We start from the raw sequence: 19,318 nt of genomic DNA, 5'->3' as shown, positions 1-19,318 counted from the left end.
ACGGTGGCGGGAAGCTATTGTCGTTCCCGTTCCGAAACCTGGAAAGGACAAACATCTCCCCTCTAGCTATCGTCCCATTTCTCTCACGAGTAGTGTCTGTAAGGTTTTGGAGCGTATGGTGAATTACCGTTTAGCTTGGTGGCTGGAATCCCGCAGTCTTTTAACACCTGCCCAATGCGGATTCCGAAAGCATCGTTCTGCAGTTGACCATCTTGTTGCTCTCTCCACTTACATCATGAACAATTTTCTCCGGAAACGCCAAACGGTAGCGATATTTTTTGATCTTGAGAGAGCATACGATACCTGTTGGAGGACAGGCATCCTCCGCACACTGTTCTCTTGGGGCTTTCGAGGCCGGCTGCCCCTTTTTCTTCGCGAATTTATGACAGAGCGCACATTTAGGGTGCGGGTGAACACTACTCTCTCCCGTACTTTCTCCCAAGAAAACGGGGTACCCCAGGGTTCCGTGCTGAGTGTTGTACTGTTTGCCATCGCCATAAATCCAATTATGGATTGTCTCCCTCATGATGTCTCGGGCTCCCTCTTTGTGGACGATTTTGCGATCTACTACAGCGCTCAACGGACCAGCCTTCTTGAACGACGTCTTCAAGGATGTCTCGATCGCCTCCACTCGTGGAGCATCGAAACTGGCTTCCGTTTCTCACCCAGTAAGACCGTTTGTGTCAATTTTTGGCGACGTAAGGAGTTTCTTCCGCCCTCCTTACATCTAGGTCCTGTCAACCTTCCGTTTTCAGACGTCGCTAAATTCTTGGGTCTTATGTTTGACAGAAAACTATGCTGGTCCTCCCACGTTTCCTATCTTTCGGCTCGCTGTCTGCGATCGCTTAACACCCTCCGTGTCCTGAATGGTACCTCCTGGGGAGCGGACAGAGTGGTCCTTCTCCGCCTCTATCGCGCCTTAGTGCGCTCGAAATTGGATTATGGAAGCATAGTCTACTCCTCTGCTCGGCCGTCTATTCTTCGGCGTCTCGATTCTATCCACCACCGTGGATTACATTTAGTGTCTGGAGCTTTTTACACTAGCCCTGTGGAAAGCCTTTATGCTGAGACTGCTGAACCTCCGCTGTCCAATCGGCGAGCAGTCCTCCTGAGTCGTTATGCTAGCCATCTGTCTTCCATGCCTGCTAATCCAGCCCACGACCTTTTTTTCGACGCCTCCTTTGATGTAGGGTATGCAGGCCGCTCCTCCTCCCTACTACCCCCGGGAGTCCGCTTCCGTCAACTGCTCCATTCTCTTTCCTTCCGCTTTCCTAAAACCTTCTTGACAACTTGGGGTACAGCACCGCCTTGGCTCCGTCCCCGGATCTGCCTGCTCCGTGACCTTTGTCAATTTCCCAAGGATGGTACCCCTACACTTGTTTATCGTCGGGCATTTGCTGCTCTATGTGCACAAATGACGGAGGCCACATTTATTTACACCGACGGCTCGAAAACATCGTTAGGTGTAGGGAGTGCCTATATTGTTGGCGACACCCCAAATCGCTTTCGGCTTCCCGACCAATGTTCGGTTTATACTGCGGAGCTTTACGCTGTTCTCCAGGCTGTCCACTACATCCGCTGCCATCAGCGGCTACAGTACGTTATCTGCTCAGATTCTCTCAGCTCTCTCCTCAGTCTCCAAGCTCTTTACCCTGTGCACCCTCTGGTCCACCGGATTCAGGACTGTCTGCGCTTGCTCCACCTGGGGGGCGTCTCGGTGGCGTTCCTCTGGCTCCCGGGACACGCTGGTATCTGTGGGAATGAGGCGGCCGATATAGCGGCCAAGGCTGCAGTTTCTCTTCCTCGGCCAGCTATTCAGTCGCTTCCCTTCACCGATATACGGAGCGGTTTATGTCGCCAAGTTGCTCATTTATGGCATGCGCATTGGTCGGCACTTCCCCGTAATAAATTGCGGGAAGTGAAAGCCCTTCCTTGCGCTTGGACCTCTTCCTCCCGAACGCGTCGTCGGGAGGAGGTAATTTTAGCTAGACTCCGGATAGGGCACTGTCGTTTTAGCCATCGACATCTTTTAAGCGGCGATCCTCCCCCACTCTGTCCCCACTGCTCTCAGCTGTGGACGGTAAGACACCTTTTAATTGAATGCCCCTATTTTAATCCGTTACGCTCCCGTCTACAGCTATCGCCTGATTTATCGTCGATTTTAGCAGATGACACGCGCTCCGCCGACCGCGTTTTCCAGTTTATTAGTGACAGTGAAATGACGTCAGTCATTTGAAGCTTTTTTTGGGGACAGTCACCCCCTTTCTGTAGTGGATTTTTAAGCATTCTTCTATTTTTAGTTTCTCCAATTTTCTGACTTTGTTCCCCTTGCTGCTGGTTTTAAAATTCGGTTTTTTACTGTCTTAAGTCACGGGCTGGGCGCTAATGACCTTAGAAGTTTTGCGCCCTAAAACCACAAAAAAAAAAAAGGTATTAAGTCATGCAACACAACTGAAATCGGGCAGTTTTTCAGATGAGAAAGCTTGTTGCATAATGTGACTTCCACAGAGAACAACAAATAGCCAATACCACACCAATGTAGTGTCTTTTGTTAACACCTGTGCCTACAATTATTAACTTGACAGAACTTTTGAAGGGCTACTAGTCACTCCATTCTGTCAATTTTGGCTGAAAGGCAAATACTGTTGACGTACCCTGTGTGGCTCTATCGTGCCCCATGGCACCACGAGCTCCAAGCCAAAGAAGTGACATCACCAGGTGCAGGATGGAAATTCAAAGAGGTAGCCCACCATGCCTCAAATAGTAATAATAATAAAATCATAATCATCATTATTTGTACTAGTATATTAGTATTATTGTAGGCAGTTAATGCAAAGGTCAATTAATAACATGTTGCTGTATTCTTTCTATCTTCTGCCCAGCATCTCTCTTCAAGGCATCTTCTTTGCGTACACCATTTTGCTTCATTATTTTGTCGATATGCTCTTTCTGAAAGTTAAGTAGTCTTCTTTGTTTCTATCAGTAAGATGATTTCCAATAAAAAATTATTCTTTGGCTGCTAATTATCTAACATCCTCAACAGATCCCAATATCAGTGTAATGATTTTCTTCCTATGCTATTACTGTTTCATTTGTTCTCATTACAGCACTTCCTTTGACATTATGGGTTTTTCAGTCTTGATATGCTGGTGCTGTTCCATAAATAATCTTTCCAGAACTTTGTCTTCTTTTGAGATCAGCAAGTAAACCCATAGTTCAGATCCACAGAATAGGACTGGTGTAGCCTGTAGCTTACTCTCTCTTTTTGTACTGTTAGAAACATGCTTGTCCCAACAAAAGGAATTCATGAAGTTAGAATAGTATTAAGTAATGTGCCAAGGTAGGGTGTGTGTGTTTAATAATTTTATCATAAATAAGCATTCAGTGCAACAAGGTTTTGATGTAACTGTTCTAGACATTTTATGATTCTGATCATAAAAGTAGTATGAGTGATGTGGTACTTGACAGTCCAGTTTCTGCTCCCCCACACAGTTGGTGTGAACTATATTGTAATTTGATATGAACAACATCGATTTTATGAACAACATTGAAGTCATTGTTTCAGGTAGTAGCTGTGTTATTTTACTTGATTACACTACCATTATTTGTATATGTAGATAATCAAGCTAGAAAATATGATTGGAAACAATAGCATAGGGAGAAGGCTGAAATGAAAGATCATAATGAATTTTCAAAGGCATTGTTATTAATCAGTCTTGCAATTTTTTGCTGCCTCCCAGTGAACTATACCATAGTGAACTCATCACTGAGAATTTTGAACTCAAAAGAGAACACTTAACAATAACTACTATTTAATTATAAAGTAGTGTGACGGTTAGGGTTTATCTGTGTGATACATTTTATATAATATGGGAGGACTGTGACTGCTTAAAAGTACTTACTACAGTTTGTTATTTTTGCCACAGGCCCAAGTTTACCCATGCACCATGAATGTAAAAGAAGAGTTGGAGAAGGGTGTGAATAAAAAGGTAATTTTAGAATTTATATGACTACATGGAAGTAATCTTGTTGAGCTGTGGTGAAAATAATGAGATGGTAATCAATTGTGTGTGTTTTTACTTTAGGGTAAAGATAACAAGGGTGACAGTATTACAGTATGCTCCAGGTTGGAAATGAGGAAACCGATAAAATAGAATATTTTGTTACACTTTACCCATATGGATTTAAACATTATCTTTGAGCAGGTGAAGTAGTTTAGCTTGTGAGTTTGTAGAATTGCTTCTTTACGTTATAAGCACAAATAAAAGTTAAATGAGATAGCATTGATGAAGTCATATGAAAATTGGTACCAAGTTCCAAGACTCAAGCTATGATTTCCTGTTTTAATGAGTAGTTCCCTTAATGGTTCCGTGTATGTGAACTCCAGCATTGGATGTTTTTATTCACAATGTGATACTGCTGTGACAGTTACAGAATCATTCAAGAAAAATCTACTCAAAGTAGTGCAGAAAAAGTAGGTGATCCTAACCTACTGAGTAGAGACTAAGACGTCTGTGCATACATTGCAAGTGGTATGGACAGGCAGTCTTGCGAAGTACTTTTGAACAGTTTCCTAATAGCTGTCGTAAGGTGCTAGTTTAACAGCCCATACAAATTGGAAATAGTTGGAACACTGCAACTATAAACAGGCTTGTCCTTACAGATGGTATTAGTAGAGAGAGGGGCTAGTGATCATGATGCCAGCACAGCAACAATGGTAAATGAAACTTCTTGGCAGATTAAAACTGTGTGCTGGACTGAGACTCGAACTCAGGACCTTTGCCTTTCACGGGCAAGTGCTCTACCATCTGAGCTACCAAGCACGACTGACACCCCATCCTCATAGCTTTACATCTGCAAGGTTCGCAGGAGAGCTTCTGTAAAGTTTGGAAGGTAGGAGACGAAGTATTGGCAGAAGTAAAGCAGTGAGGAGGGGGCGTGAGTGACGTTTGGGTAGCTCAGATGGTAGAGCACTTGCCCACGAAAGGCAAAGGTCCTGAGTTTGAGTCTTGGTCCGGCACACAGTTTTAATCTAACATGAAGTTTTATATCAGCACACACTCTGCTGCAGAGTGAAAATCTCATTCTGGATGGTAAATGAAGTTAATGACTCCTTTAAGAAGGCTAGGTGAATAGATTTGCTTGAAAGAGCAGGTAAGTAGTTGTTAGCATCCCATTTAAACAATGAGAGTGTCATTTACTTCCAATATGATTTACATAGAGGAAGATGGACAAACACTAAATGGACTGTAAATCACACACAGAATAAGTATGTGGTGAGTAACTGGATTACAGACAGAAAAGACCCACTGTGGTTTCATGTCAGAATTCGGAAAACACTGAGGAAGCAGACTGTTGTTCACTTGGTTCAAAAAAGTATGCACAGTGGTGACAGGCAAGTGCTAATGGAAATTCTTCTGTCTGTAAAAAGATCTATGCGTGAAGCATACAACTACCACCATCATACATGAGCAACAGATTTTACAGAGAACATGAGACATGTCTGGCCAAAGACTTCTATCCAGGCAGTCACTGACCAGTCTGGTGTGGCCTTGGAGGAAAGCAGATGATGATCACTAAGCCCTCTCTGTATTGAGTTTTCAAGTTTGTGCAGGAGGATCATACAAACATATTGTTCTTTCACTGTCACACAGACTCCTGTATTGGGAACATAGTAATAGGATCCCTGGAGTAGAGAAACAACTGGAAGAGTTGAAAACATAGTAGTTGCCATGTCCAAACAGAATCACAAATCATTTGCCCAGAGAGTACTCTACAGCATTGGCCTCGTACTTAGCTTGCATTTATTGCAAACCTCTCGCCTAGTGCAAAGACCCAGGCAGATGGGAAAAAGTTCAAGTGGCTTCTGTATATAAGAATGGTGAAAGAATGTACCTGCAAAATTACAGAACAATATCATAATGCTTATTTGCTCCAGAGTTCCTGAACATATCCTCAGTTCAAATATAATTAATTTCTTTAAGACAGAAAAGTTTCTATCGACAAATCAGCATTGATTTTGTGCAATACTCATCTTGGTCCTCTGTAAAATTACATACTGTGAACCATGGATGATGGGAAACTGGCTAGATTCCACATTCCTATATTTCCGGAAAGCTTTTGAACAGTGCACCACTGCATAAGTTAAGTAGAGGTATGAGCATATGGAATAGGTTCTCCGATATATGAATGGCGCAAAGACCTCTCAAGTAACAGAGGCCAGTACTTTGATCTCAACAGTGACTGTTTTCTCAGAGCCAAGAGTATCATCAATAGTGCCACAGAGAATGGTGCCATATCTATATATGAAATGATCTGATGAGCAGCATTCTGTGTCTGTTTGCTAATGGCATTGTGTGTGGGGAAGGGTCATCACTGAGTGACTACGAGGATACAAAATGACTTGGACAAAATTTTTATTTGGTGTGATGAATGGCAGGTGTAGAAATATTCAAGTAAATGCAGATGAGTAGGAAAAACAATCCCATAATGTTTGAATACAACATCAGTACTCAACAGATTGACAGTCTGGTCAATAAAATGTTTAGGTATAACATTGCAGGGGCCGGCCGGATTGGCCGAGCGGTTCTAGGTGCTACAGTCTGGAACCGTGCATCTGCTACGGTCGCAGGTTCTAATCCTGCGTTGGGCATGGATGTGTGTGATGTCCTTAGGTTAGTTAGGTTTAAGTAGTTCTAAGTTCTAGGGGACTGATGACCTCAGTAGCTAAGTCTCATAGTGCTCAGAGCCATTTGAACCATAACATTGCAAAGTGATATGAAGTGGAACAAGCACATAAGGATGGTAGAAGGATGGGGAATGATCAACTTTTTTTATATTGGGAAAACTGTGGTTCATTTGTAAGGGACATTACATATAGAACAACATAGAAGTTCCTAGTAGTAGTAGTAGTAGTAGTAGTTGTTGTTGTTGTTGTTGTTGTGGTAATAGATGCCATCCACGATGCACCGTTTAGTGGCTTGCACAGTTTTAATGCAAACGTACATGCACAGCAGCCAGAAAGAAGATAAGCAAGCTACAGATTCCATGTGAAATGCATTCTCAAGCTTTGTAAGTTTGGAAAGCCCATTTGTAAGGCTAATAAGTTGTTAACTGGCGTATCTGACAGAGCCAAGGATCGGTCATCTGCTTGAGTCATGAAGAGAATACATGAAAGAAAGGTAAACATAAAATTAAACTAGAGGTGAAGCTGTCATCAGCGTGGAGGTTTTGAACACTGGAGTTCTCCATTACACACAGTCCTCCTGACTACCATTTGCTGTTACCCTCTTTCCACCTCTGAACTGATTTACCCAACTAGTTACAAAGTACCTGCCGTTCAATGATCAAGGACCTTTGGATATGTAGTGTCACAATTACCCATTGAGCCACCAAGTACTAGAAAAAGGCAGAAGTATTTAACAGTAAAGTCCAGAGTTATAATCCATATAATTCCATATGGAATGCACTCCAAAAGTAGATGATGAACACACCAGAGGTCGCATGACCATAAAGTGTAGTGAGCAGATTCAGTTACACAAAAAACGGTGCTGAACTGACACTTCTCTGCCATCCGAATTGTTTATTTATGGGACAGTGGTTTGCACATGTGTAGAAACAGGCAAAGGTCATTCCAGTTTGTAAGAAAAGGCACAGGAAATACGTGCCAAACTACAGACATACCTAGTTGGTGCAAAAATCTTCTTGGATGATTTTGTGATCCTGTATGATGGCTCTTGAAGAAAATCAATTCATTTGCAAGAATGGAAATGGATCCCATAATTACTGGTCATGTGAAACTGTTTAGTCTGCTTCTCCGCAGTGCTGTCACAATGTAGTCAGCCTGTAAAATGAGACCATAGTCTGAAGCAGTATCTGTGGGAAAGCTAGCAAAGTTGATGTGCCTTTCAATGACTCAGCACTTCTGCTATGCAGTTAGTCATTACTTTATGCTTTAAATTACATGAAAACAGTAAGATACATTAGAACTGAATGGTACAAATGGATAGGTGTGATGTACCTGCCATTACCACATTGTAAGCTATACAAGTACCTTCTCTTGTGATGGTGTAACCCACAAAACATATGGAATGAAAATGAATGTTTGCATAACTGCCTACTTATTTGTGGCAAAAAGTATTTTAAGTATAGTTATATGTTGGCAATATAAGAATATTATTGAGTCTGAGAATCCTACTTTCACTACTGTTTGGGGGTTACCACCAATAGCATGCGCTTTCATTTATTGCACAAATTTCATCCATATTCATTCTTGCCCTTCGTCTCCCTTCCACTCTTCTGACGCTACCATCCCAGAGGTGTGTCATCTGTCTCTTCAGTGTACATTCCATGGCTTGCTAAATATTTCAAGGGTTTCTGCTCAAGGTTTCAGCCAGCTTTCGTCCAAGAGTATTTTGAACATGACAAGTTTCTTGGAGGGCATTACATTCATGAACTACAAATACATCAAGAATTTACTGTTAACGTGTTGATGGTAGTATGGTCTTCACTTTGTATGCGGTCTGACTAGCGTGCATTCATCAGAGGATCTCTAACAACCGCCTAGCCTAAAAAACGATTGCGTTGTGTAGTGCACCACTGACCTATCAAGTATTTCTACAATTCTCCACCTCATAATGCATTTCCAGCAGTCTGCAGTTTGGGCAGTCAGAGAAGCGATGAAGCCTTTGGTTGAGACCCTCCACTCACGCCAAACCAAAGGACTTGAATCAATTCTGGGAATGCTGATACAAACTGTGTGTGCTGCATGCACTCATGTGTGACACAGGGGCTCTTCGCCATTTGTGCTACCTCTCAATATAAACTGAAGATGGCCTCAGAACCCAAACAATGGGTATCATTGGCACCAACATCAGCCACAACTTGTAGACAGCCACACCCTGTGTGTTTCGTAGCCACAGGCAGGACATTTTCCACATCTCAGATGAGGCTCCATGGCAGACATATTCAGTACACATAGGATTCATTTCCAGTCCTGGATGCTATTTCCCTAAGGAGCTCCATAACGCATTTGACGTTGGAGATCCTGATTAACTAGAAAACTTCTCTCCACTTGGGCCTGTCTGGACCCTGATGAATGAACACCTGCCAGTCCACTCGCAGGGCCAATGGGTGAGGCAGCCTCCACATTCACTCTCTGCCTCAAACAGCACTAACTGTTACGACCCATTCCTCACCATTTGGTGAGGACTACTCAGCCACATTGGGTACACCACAAGGTGTTTTGACAGCAGAGCCAGTGGGCAAAATAGGTGGCACCTTAGGCGTCCCATGTGATGAGCCAGATTCTCGGCCCCCACTACTACAATAGGCAGCAGCCTGAATTCTGCTGAACGTGGCAAAAAGCATCTTCAGCTGTTCATGAACTGAGGCCAGCTCCTCCATCTGCATACAGTGTGCACACATTATATCCATTCCAGTACTACTATTCAAGAATTAACAGTAAAACACACAGAGAAAGCAATATATTTAGCTTGCTATTGTTCTGATGTTTCACCAGTGGAGGCTAATGCATTATTGTGCTGTGTAGATTTTAATTAAAAGAATTAAGAGCTGTGCAACAGACTACGAATACACTTTAAAGTTACTAAGGTATGGGATTGCATCTCTTGACTACAAAAGCATGGAAGGAATGTAATCATAAAATGAGACGGGGAGAGGGAGAGAGAGAGAGCTGCATATGAAGGACTTATTTCAATAGTGGTACAAGTCCATTACCTTCACTTTTCTGCCTATAATGCTTCTGAAATTAATGATCCAAACAAAGAGAAAGAAAGATTCATGTCTAGCAAGAAGCCATATGCTTGAACATTTGTGGTACCTCAACTGCAGATTTTTCAGCACTCATTTAACTTTAGTACTCTGTATCTCAAGATGAACGAAAATTGACTTGTACCACAATTGAAATAAGCCCTTCATATGTAACTTGATTCTGAAACAACCCTGATTAAATTACGGTATTGTTAGCAGTCAAATAATGTACAGGCTTCACCTTTGTTTCAAGTAATGGTAACCTAATGCATACATGCTAATTGAGTTTGAGTGCTATGGGTGTTATTTCAGGCAGAATTTGGCTGCTCAGTAATGCTGCATTCAAGAAGCAGAGATTGTTGACTAAACAAGATCATGAAAGTTAGCCCAAGGTAAAGTTACATATTTTTGGTTAAACATAAATGGAAGGAGTCACTATCACTGCAAAATAAATTTTTCTTCATATCTAATCTCAACATGTCAAATATCCATGTGTTGTCTGTTCTTTTGGACATGTCCAAGGGGACAGACAGTATTTTGATCCTGCAGCCACAGTGACTCAGGGTCAAAGGAAGTAGAGACATTAGTTGTCTGTGGGCATTAATTTACATCAATGGAGAGGGTTGAAAATTTGTGCTGGACCAGGAATTGAACCCAAGTCTCATGCAGACTGGGCATTGGCAGTGACGACTATGCAATCTGGACACAGTGGTCATCACATCTGCATGGTCTACTCTAGCATGCTTCCTGTCAGACCCAAATTCTGAACTTACACACCACTGATGCAGTGCTCATGCTCATGATCTTCCTTACACATGGTGTCTCACTGGTTCCTGTAAGAGTTAGTGTGGTGTGCATCTACACTGAAAGGATCATTGGCTGACATCACCTTAATTATATATGTGGTGTCCATTCTTATCATTTAGCCAGTGTTGTGGACATGAATGTGTAATATCAGCATTCCCTATTTGTGATCATTTCTTGGTAAAAACAATTGTCACAATATGGTATAATTTTGCTTGCTGGGATCAACCCACAACAATGGGGACAAACATTCAGCCAGTGTGATATTCCTCCTCTCACTGTGCCATTATGGTCAACACTCACTCATTGTGTAGCTTCATCACTGCATCTGAAAGGGGCAACAATGCATACTGGGAGCATTAAGTGATTGACTACTGATACCTTGTATTTTCTACTGGTTTGAATAAAATATGCTTACCTTTCAGTAGGTAATTATGCATCCCCTACTGTGTTCTGCTGGTGTCACATACTGCAGTTTGAGCCCCTGAGACAAGCAGTTGCTGGCCATTCAAAACAAACAAAAGACAACTCTGTAATAGACGGCACAAATCTATGCATTACAGTTTTGTAAATGTGAGATTACATCTCTGAAACTTACTCATTGCTGCTACATAGGGACTCTACCATTTTCCAGAGATCAAAAACTAATAAAAGGTCTGATCTGAGTCTTAAATTCTGATCAAAATTAGGTGATAGTAGTTCATCCACAGCTTGACTCTACAAATTAAGAGATGTTCTCTTGCCTCACTAAGAAATGTTCATTGCCTCTTCAGCCAACAGCCAAAATGTGAGCCTAGGATGTCCTCTGAGCCCAACCAACAGATTTTGTTGTTGCACATGAACCACAGTTCACAGCTGGCCAATAGAACTTTACACCATATCTCATATGAGACAGTGGCGGATACAGAAAAACCTCAAGGAGGGCCCACTAAAAATATCTTGAGCTACCTTTACTTCTACTGTAATAAAAGCTAATCAAGTCATATGGAAAGTGTAAGAAAGTTTTATTTAAACTGATTATACACATATACAAGACAATGCCATCTTTTGATATAAAAAAGTTAGAATTGTGGTTCTGTACCTTAAAGTATGAATTCTATGCACCTATTCTTCCTGACAAATTGGTTAATTACATTTTCAGCAGAACAAGCTATGTCAGGGTGAGTGTCCAACAGAGCTAAGCCATTAAGTCGATCCTCCTTCATTGTTGACCTCAGCCATGTCTTTGTACACCACAGTGTTGAAAAACTTCTTTCTACTATAGCAATAGACAAATATTTGGTACAGCGTGTGCAAAGTAGGATAGTCAGATCTAGGACAGAGAGACAAATCTTGCATAACAAAATCACAATCATTAAGGGCATTTATGCTCGTTGTTTGTATTGAAGAGTCTGTCCCATTAGTCTCTTTTTAATCACAAAGTGTGAGTCGTCTTCAAAATACAGTAGTTCAGTTAAGCAATGGTTTAGTTTATGCACCAGATCATTACCATCATGTTCCAGTAGTTGTGATGGAAAAAGGATGTTGAATTTAAAATCATAAATATTTTCTTCAGCAAAATGTTCTCTCATGCCAGTTGTAACATGGTCCAGTGTTGGAATAAAAAGTTACTTTCCAATATGTCATAGCATCATTATTATGATCGCATTATGGTGAACGTCGATTATAATTTTGCTTTAGCCATTGCCCAATGTCCAAGATATGGTCTTGTAAGATTTTGCTGACTGGATATGTTATGCGCATGTCACTTAGTGAAAATAGATTGATAAGAAACTTCCCCCCTCTAACCTTCTCTCCCCCCCACCTTCTCTCCCCCCCACCTTCTCTCCCCCCACCTTCTCTCCCCCCCCACCTTCTCTCCCCCCCACCTTCTCTCCCCCCACCTTCTCTCCCCCCACCTTCTCTCCCCCCACCTTCTCTCCCCCCACATTCTCTCCCCCCACCTTCTCTCCCCCCACCTTCTCTCCCCCCACCTTCTCTCCCCACAACTTCTCCCCCCCCCCACCTTCTCTCCCCCCACCTTCTCTCCCCCCCACCTTCTCTCCCCCCCACCTTCTCTCCCCCCCACCTTCTCTCCCCCCCCACCTTCTCTCCCCCCCACCTTCTCTCCCCCCACCTTCTCTCCCCCCCACCTTCTCTCCCCCCACCTTCTCTCCCCCCACCTTCTCTCCCCCCACCCTCTCTCCCCCCACCCTCTCTCCCCCCACCCTCTCTCCCCCCACCCTCTCTCCCCCCACCCTCTCTCCCCCCCACCCTCTCTCCCCCCCACCCTCTCTCCCCCCCACCCTCTCTCCCACCACCCTCTCTCCCCCGCCCTCTCTCCCCCCAACCTCTCTCCCGACCCACCCTGTCCTGCCCAAACCCACAACCCTGTCTCCCCCGCCCCAACCGACCGCCCTGTCTCCCCCGCCCGGACCGACCACCCGGTCTCCCCCGCCCGGACCGACCACCCGGTCTCCCCCGCCCGGACCGACCACCCGGTCTCCCCCGCCCGGACCGACCACCCGGTCTCCCCCGCCCGGACCGACCACCCGGTCTCCCCCGCCCGGACCGACCACCCGGTCTCCCCCGCCCGGACCGACCACCCGGTCTCCCCCGCCCGGACCGACCACCCGGTCTCCCCCGCCCGGACCGACCACCCGGTCTCCCCCGCCCGGACCGACCACCCGGTCTCCCCCGCCCGGACCGACCACCCGGTCTCCCCCGCCCGGACCGACCACCCGGTCTCCCCCGCCCGGACCGACCACGCGGTCTCCCCCGCCCCAACCGACCACGCGGTCTCCCCCGCCCCAACCGACCACGCGGTCTCCCCCGCCCCAACCGACCACGCGGTCTCCCCCGCCCCAACCGACCACGCGGTCTCCCTCTCCCACCCCTCTTCCCACCCCCCTCTCTCTACCCTCCCACCCCTCTTCTCCCCTGTCTCTCTTCCCTCCCAGCCCCCTTTCCTCCTCTCCCTTCCCACCTCTCTTTTCCCCCTCTCCCTCTGTATGACAGTGTCATGTAGGAACAAGACACAGATGCCCTGATACGTCACTCTCTTCGTTTTTCAGTTTCTTGAAGACCCATTAAGGGCTGATGACCCTAGTGTTTGGGTAAAGCAAGATCCCGAACTGAAACACCATGCTGCCGGATCTGAGCATAATGTAAGTTTTCACACAAGCACTCTATTGTGCAGGAAGTGTAGTAAGAAACTCTAGTTAGATACGTTATTTATAGGGTATTACCAATAGCATTTTAACAGCACTTGTAACAAGCATATCTTTATGAACCATTACCCTTGCATTAATTTTTTATTGTGATTCTATTTAATGAATGCCTTAAGTACATATTTGGTGTCAATGGAGCAAGGAAGACTTCCTTTTGGAAGTAATTGTTAATCTTGTTACATGTCTGTATCACAGTGCTGTAACATGTGGAACTATGAAATGTGATGGGTATATATTCTAGAGTTCCCAGTCACTGTTCACTGTAGTATTTACATCATTACTGAAATCCTGCTGTGTAATTCCTTATGATTTTCCCCCAGTACACATGACATAAATTTGCATTGTTCCCTAAAGAGCAGGCACTGAAAATACGTGATGATATGGCAAGGAGCTGTGTAAATAACATTAAATTTAGTTAATTTTGATGATAATGTGTGGAATGCCACATTCGTTTGATTAATGACCAAAAATTCCTTTTGTTTATGGGTTTACTGTTGGAAGATTACTTGCATCTCTATATTATCTGAGTTTAATTTTGAAATGTTGCCACACACGTATATCAGATTTGTATATGGGAGTAAGACCATCTGATAGAATAGGCCATAGTGTCTCTGAAACCAGAGTGGATTATGTAACAGGTTTAGAAAGTGAAAGTATGCCAAATAAATACTGCACAATGGCTGATAGCAAAATCAGGGGCAATAGAACTGATTTGGATGCATTCTGACACACTCTCTTCCCAATTGATATGTTGGATGATACTAATGAGTAAGGAATATTGAGAGCTGTCATATACACACAGAAGATAGCAAGCAGTTATAATTCACGGATTGTTTTCTTCTTTCAGTCTGTTGAAGATCCATTGGGAATATCTTGGCCCAATGATTTTATCAAGGAGGATCCTGAATTAAATATAACTGAGAATACTGTAAGTATTTACATCTGTGATGTATTGCATGTATTCAAGTAGTAAGTCTTTTGTTAAGTGTGTAGAGTAAAACATGCATTGCAGTGGAATTGTCACAGATTGTCAGTTTTCTGGAATTTGTTGCTGTTCGTGATTGTTGAGTATTCTTGTACTCCTGCACTTGACTTTCGTATCACCTCTCACGTTCTGACTGTTTTAAATAGTAGTGGTAGGGGACTAGTAGCTGGTATAATCCTGTTCTCTGTAGCCCTTGTTGATATCAACTACATTGTATAATGGTTGTTTGTGATGGTCACGAACTTCACATTTAGATGAAGTGTAAGTTCTAATAGTGTAGGTGATTTGAGAAATATTCCTACTTTCAACAACTTTTGATAAATAGAATTCAAAAGAACACTGGCTGTTCTTATATTTTGTGTGAATCATAGTTATTCTTGAGTTTGTCCTAAAATTTTTTTGGGATTTGAAAAACAGAGATGAAATTTGTGGGTTCTAGATCAGTCCCGATATGTTGACCACAACCTGTACATATTGTGGCAGCTTCTGTGGTACCTGTTGTATTACTTATAAAATTTTCATTCATAGAAAAACTCTGTGTATGTCTTTTGTCTTTTGTTGAATGATTGTACATAGCTGAAGCCATGTATGACCTCACCATTCGAGTCCTGGCAGATCTAAAGAAGAAATATTTTTTAAATATGCTTTATGACCTTGCTAAGGGAAGGAGAAGCTCACATTGATAAACGTGTCACAGGAATGAAATTAGACAAGTATTGGGGAGCATTCAACACACATTTGCGAAGGTTGGATACTGGCTCACTCTTGATCTCATTCTTCATAAACAAACTTGTTGCAGTTACAAAGCATTCTTCAGGCACAAAATGTTGGCTTCTTCAACACAGAAATGTGTGGTGGTTATACAAGCATACTGGTCAAGGAACCAAATGATCGTTCTAGGGACAGCTCAGAGAGTGTGTAAAGGAGTGTAGCTGATTCACAGCTAACAGGCCAAGACTTTGTCACAGAGACTCATGTTATGCCATTTTAAACAAATGAAAGGGATGCATTGGCATCACAAGTAGACAGGACAGTAAGTGAAACAGTAGTAGTGTTGTTCCACAAGAAGGGTTTTACATAAATGAGAATGCCATGCATAGTAGTCAGGGATGTGCATATGAGGAGTTTGGCTAAAACAGTGATCTGTAGTGTGTCTTAGGGCATAGCTGTAGTTATCAAAGTGGCTGGATTGCCATGAAAATACAAAAGGCCATACTGGCCTTTGTATGCAGCCCAAGAGATCACAAGCCGAGCAATATGTCTCCATGGCACCAGGGCCAGAGGTTCAGGGATAGTGTCCACTGCATGGAGTGCTGCTCCCATAGCAAGCATTCAGAACAGTGTGTTGCTGATTGGGTGGTCTGGAATACCATGTCATGTGGTTGGCACTGAAATCACTGACGTGTACCCCACTTGTTACTTCGAAAATATGTAACTTAGATTAACCCCTTCCACTCCAATGTCGAGTGCCACTCGACATTGCGAAATTTGTTTTCCGCTCCGATGTCGAGCCTGATTCAACACGACTTTTCGAAGCTCTCAGACGTATTTTGAGTCTACTAGGCATTATTGCTGCAGTGTGCTGCCATCTAGGAGAACTAGTGTTAACTCTGTCTCGAACAGTAGCAGCTGTGTTAAGTCAAAGATTGTAATTATTACGTTCAAATCCACGTGCTCGAAATGGCTAGTTCTTCACGTAGTCCTTTCTGAGGAAGAGATTTTAGATCTTTTGGAGCACTCTTAAGTGAAAACGAGAGTGAAAATGATTTTGATTATGATAGTGATTCTTTTCAAAACAATTCAAGTGACAATGACAAAGAAAACAGTGACAATGTGCATGTTTCTAGTGATTCAGCAGAGGATTCGTGGCGAATGTGGAGCGACACTGACACTGACTTCACAGATTTTCCTTTTGACGAATCAAAGTGGGGTTTTATAACAGAAAGTAGTTCAGTTCCATCATCGCCCATCGGATTCTTTCAATTAATTTTTACAGATAACATATTTCAACAAATAGCAGATGAAACGAATAGGTATGCTACATCAAAAATACATAAAGTGACACCGCTTCCACAACATTCTGCATGATGGGGCTGTTACTATGGAAGAAATGAAACGCTTCCATGGTGTGCTGTTGAATATGGCATTACAAAAGTGTAAGAACTTGCAGGACCTTTTTTCAAGATAATGGTTACAATCATCCAACTTCTTTCCAGACTGTTTTAGTCACCAACGATTTATGCAAATTTTCTGGGCACTTCATGTCTTTAATCTGATGAGTGCTACACATGTCAACAGTCAGGTAAAGTCACGTCTGAGTAAAGTGACAAATGTACTGAATTACTTGTCTGGCATGTTTCTTGAAATTTATCGACCATATCTGTATTTAGCTGCAGATGAATCTACAGTATCATTCAAGGGTTGTGTATTATTCAAAGTGTACAATCCTCAAAAACCAACAAAATGGGGACTCAGAGTTTATGTAATTTCGGATTCATCAAATGGTTATATCTGCAGTTTAATACCCTATTTTGGCGCTGTAACAACTGAGGCTTTGATTTGTCCACACTTGAATTTTTCTGAGAGAATAGTTCTTCAGCTGCTAGCTAATATCAGAAATGCGACAGGGCAATCAGGGTATCATTTGTACACTGACCATTTTTATACAAGTGTTGTATTGGCTTATGAGCTGTTGAAACAGAACATTCATCTCAGGAACGATTCAGGCCAATCGCAAAAACCTTCCAGCTGCAATCAAGAAAGGAGCTCTGTGTCTAAGGAAGCACGAAATAAAATGCCTCTGCAACAACAAAATGATGGTTCTGGCATGGCAAGATAAACGAACAGTTCTCATGCTTTCTACAAAAGCCAATAACTCAGTGTCAGTTATAGAAAGGAGAAACAGAAAGGAAAGGGAAGAAATAAAGAAACCAAATGTGATTATTGATTATACTTGAAAGATGGGTGGAGTTGATCGATCTGACCATTTTACTTCCAGTTACGGTTTTCTAATGAAAAGTCTCAAGTGGTGGCGAAAACTATACTTCTGGCGGTTGGAGGTAGAACTTGTAAACAGCTATTTACTATACAAGAACCATTGTGAGAAAAATTACTTGACAATACCGTCTCACAAAGCATTCTGTAAAAGTGTTAGAAGACGATTAGTTGCCGAAGGAAGAACTCAAGGAGAGAAACGAGGATGTCGTTCAACTTATGATGATGAGGAACACTTGAATGGAAAGTTGCACATTATTAACAAGCTTCCTGGGAACAAGCATAAGGACTGTGCAGTGTGCTCAGACGGAAAAAGGAAAGGTGGCAGGTGCGAAACTGTGTATTACTGCGAAACATGCTCAGGAAACCCAGCTCTCCACCCGGAAGGGTGTTTCAAAAAATACCACACAATGGAAAGTTTTGTACTGTAAAAGCTTACGTAAATATATGAATGAAAGCACACATTTTGTTTTAATGTATACCCCAATTGTTTACCAGGGACCACATTGTTTCCACAAAGAAATCCGTGCAAATCTCTGCGGTGCACTGCTGCCCAGGCAGCTGCGATTTAAATAAGAGCATGCGAAGCCACCATGTGTCTGCCTTATGGAGTGCAAAGGGTTAAACAGTGGTGGACATCTGAGAAATCTATGAACAGGCTGTGTGACCATAACAGTGATCCTGAGTAGTACATGCAGTTGTGCAGTGAATATCTTAGCTCTGTCAGCTAGAGGGATATGCAACCTTTGTGGTCTCGGGAGCATAAAATGCAAGAGCTTAATAATGATGCAGAAAAATAGGGCTGACCATTTTGATAGTGACACATGGCCAGCAAGATTCTGTATTAATTGTGGAATTGGGAATTTTATTAGGTAATTGCATGAAAAGCTAGAGCAAGCTATCAAGATAACAAAGTAATACTTTGTTGGAGAAGAAATTCAGTGCCAGGCTGCTACATCTGTTACTGGTAGGTTCAACCAACGCACAAGTGTAACGGACATCCTTCAGGAACTCAAATGAGAATTCCCAGAGGGAAGGTGATGTTCCTTCTAGAAACACTATTGAGAAAATTTAGAGAACTGCCATTTGAAGCTGACTGGTGAACGATTTTGTTGTTTCCAACATACACAGCACATAAGGACTATGAAGGTGAAATTTGAGAAGTCAGGGCTGATTGAGAGGTCTTTTTCACTCTTCAGTCTTTTTCACTCATATTTGTGAGTGGAATGGGAATGGAAATGACCAGCAGGGTTATGGGGTACCTTTCGCGATGTGCCATTAAGTGGATAGCGGAGTATAGATGTCGGTGGAAATACTTGGTGAAATAAGTAGCTGACCAATGTAGTAGGAGCAACAATGATATTTTTCATAGCAGTAAATGTACATATACATACATACAAAATAATCTATTACTAGTTCCCTTAATTAGTCGTGCGAGTAGAATAGCACTAGTCACAAACAGCTGGTTGTCACTACACTTCACAGAGATAAATCCCTGTGGGAGCTTCTGCCTTAAGATTTGCAGTGTGGCTCATCCCACATCCATCCACGTCTT

General features: G+C 42.8%; 1 protein-coding gene across 9 annotated transcripts in view; it reads left to right on the top strand.

The window, feature by feature from the left end:
• The window catches only part of LOC126159432 (zinc finger protein 729-like), a 113,684-nt gene that overhangs the window by 16,573 nt on the left and 77,793 nt on the right, over positions 1 to 19,318 (top strand). For 5 of the 9 annotated variants that reach the window (XM_049916539.1, XM_049916538.1, XM_049916533.1 and 2 more), the window contains 3 exons: positions 3,927 to 3,989; positions 13,629 to 13,721; positions 14,632 to 14,712. In XM_049916539.1, coding sequence (XP_049772496.1) covers positions 3,927 to 3,989; positions 13,629 to 13,721; positions 14,632 to 14,712 — 237 coding nt within the window. Of the gene's footprint in view, positions 1 to 3,926; positions 4,069 to 13,628; positions 13,722 to 14,631; positions 14,713 to 19,318 lie in introns of all 9 variants that reach the window. The other 4 variants (XM_049916542.1, XM_049916541.1, XM_049916535.1 and 1 more) reach the window with 4 other exon arrangements.

This window comes from Schistocerca cancellata, unplaced genomic scaffold (genome assembly GCF_023864275.1).
Source record: "Schistocerca cancellata isolate TAMUIC-IGC-003103 unplaced genomic scaffold, iqSchCanc2.1 HiC_scaffold_1143, whole genome shotgun sequence".
Taxonomy (NCBI): Eukaryota; Metazoa; Arthropoda; class Insecta; order Orthoptera; family Acrididae; genus Schistocerca; species Schistocerca cancellata.
Note: the sequence above shows the minus strand (reverse complement) of the source record. Positions and strands in the feature narration are given on the sequence as shown.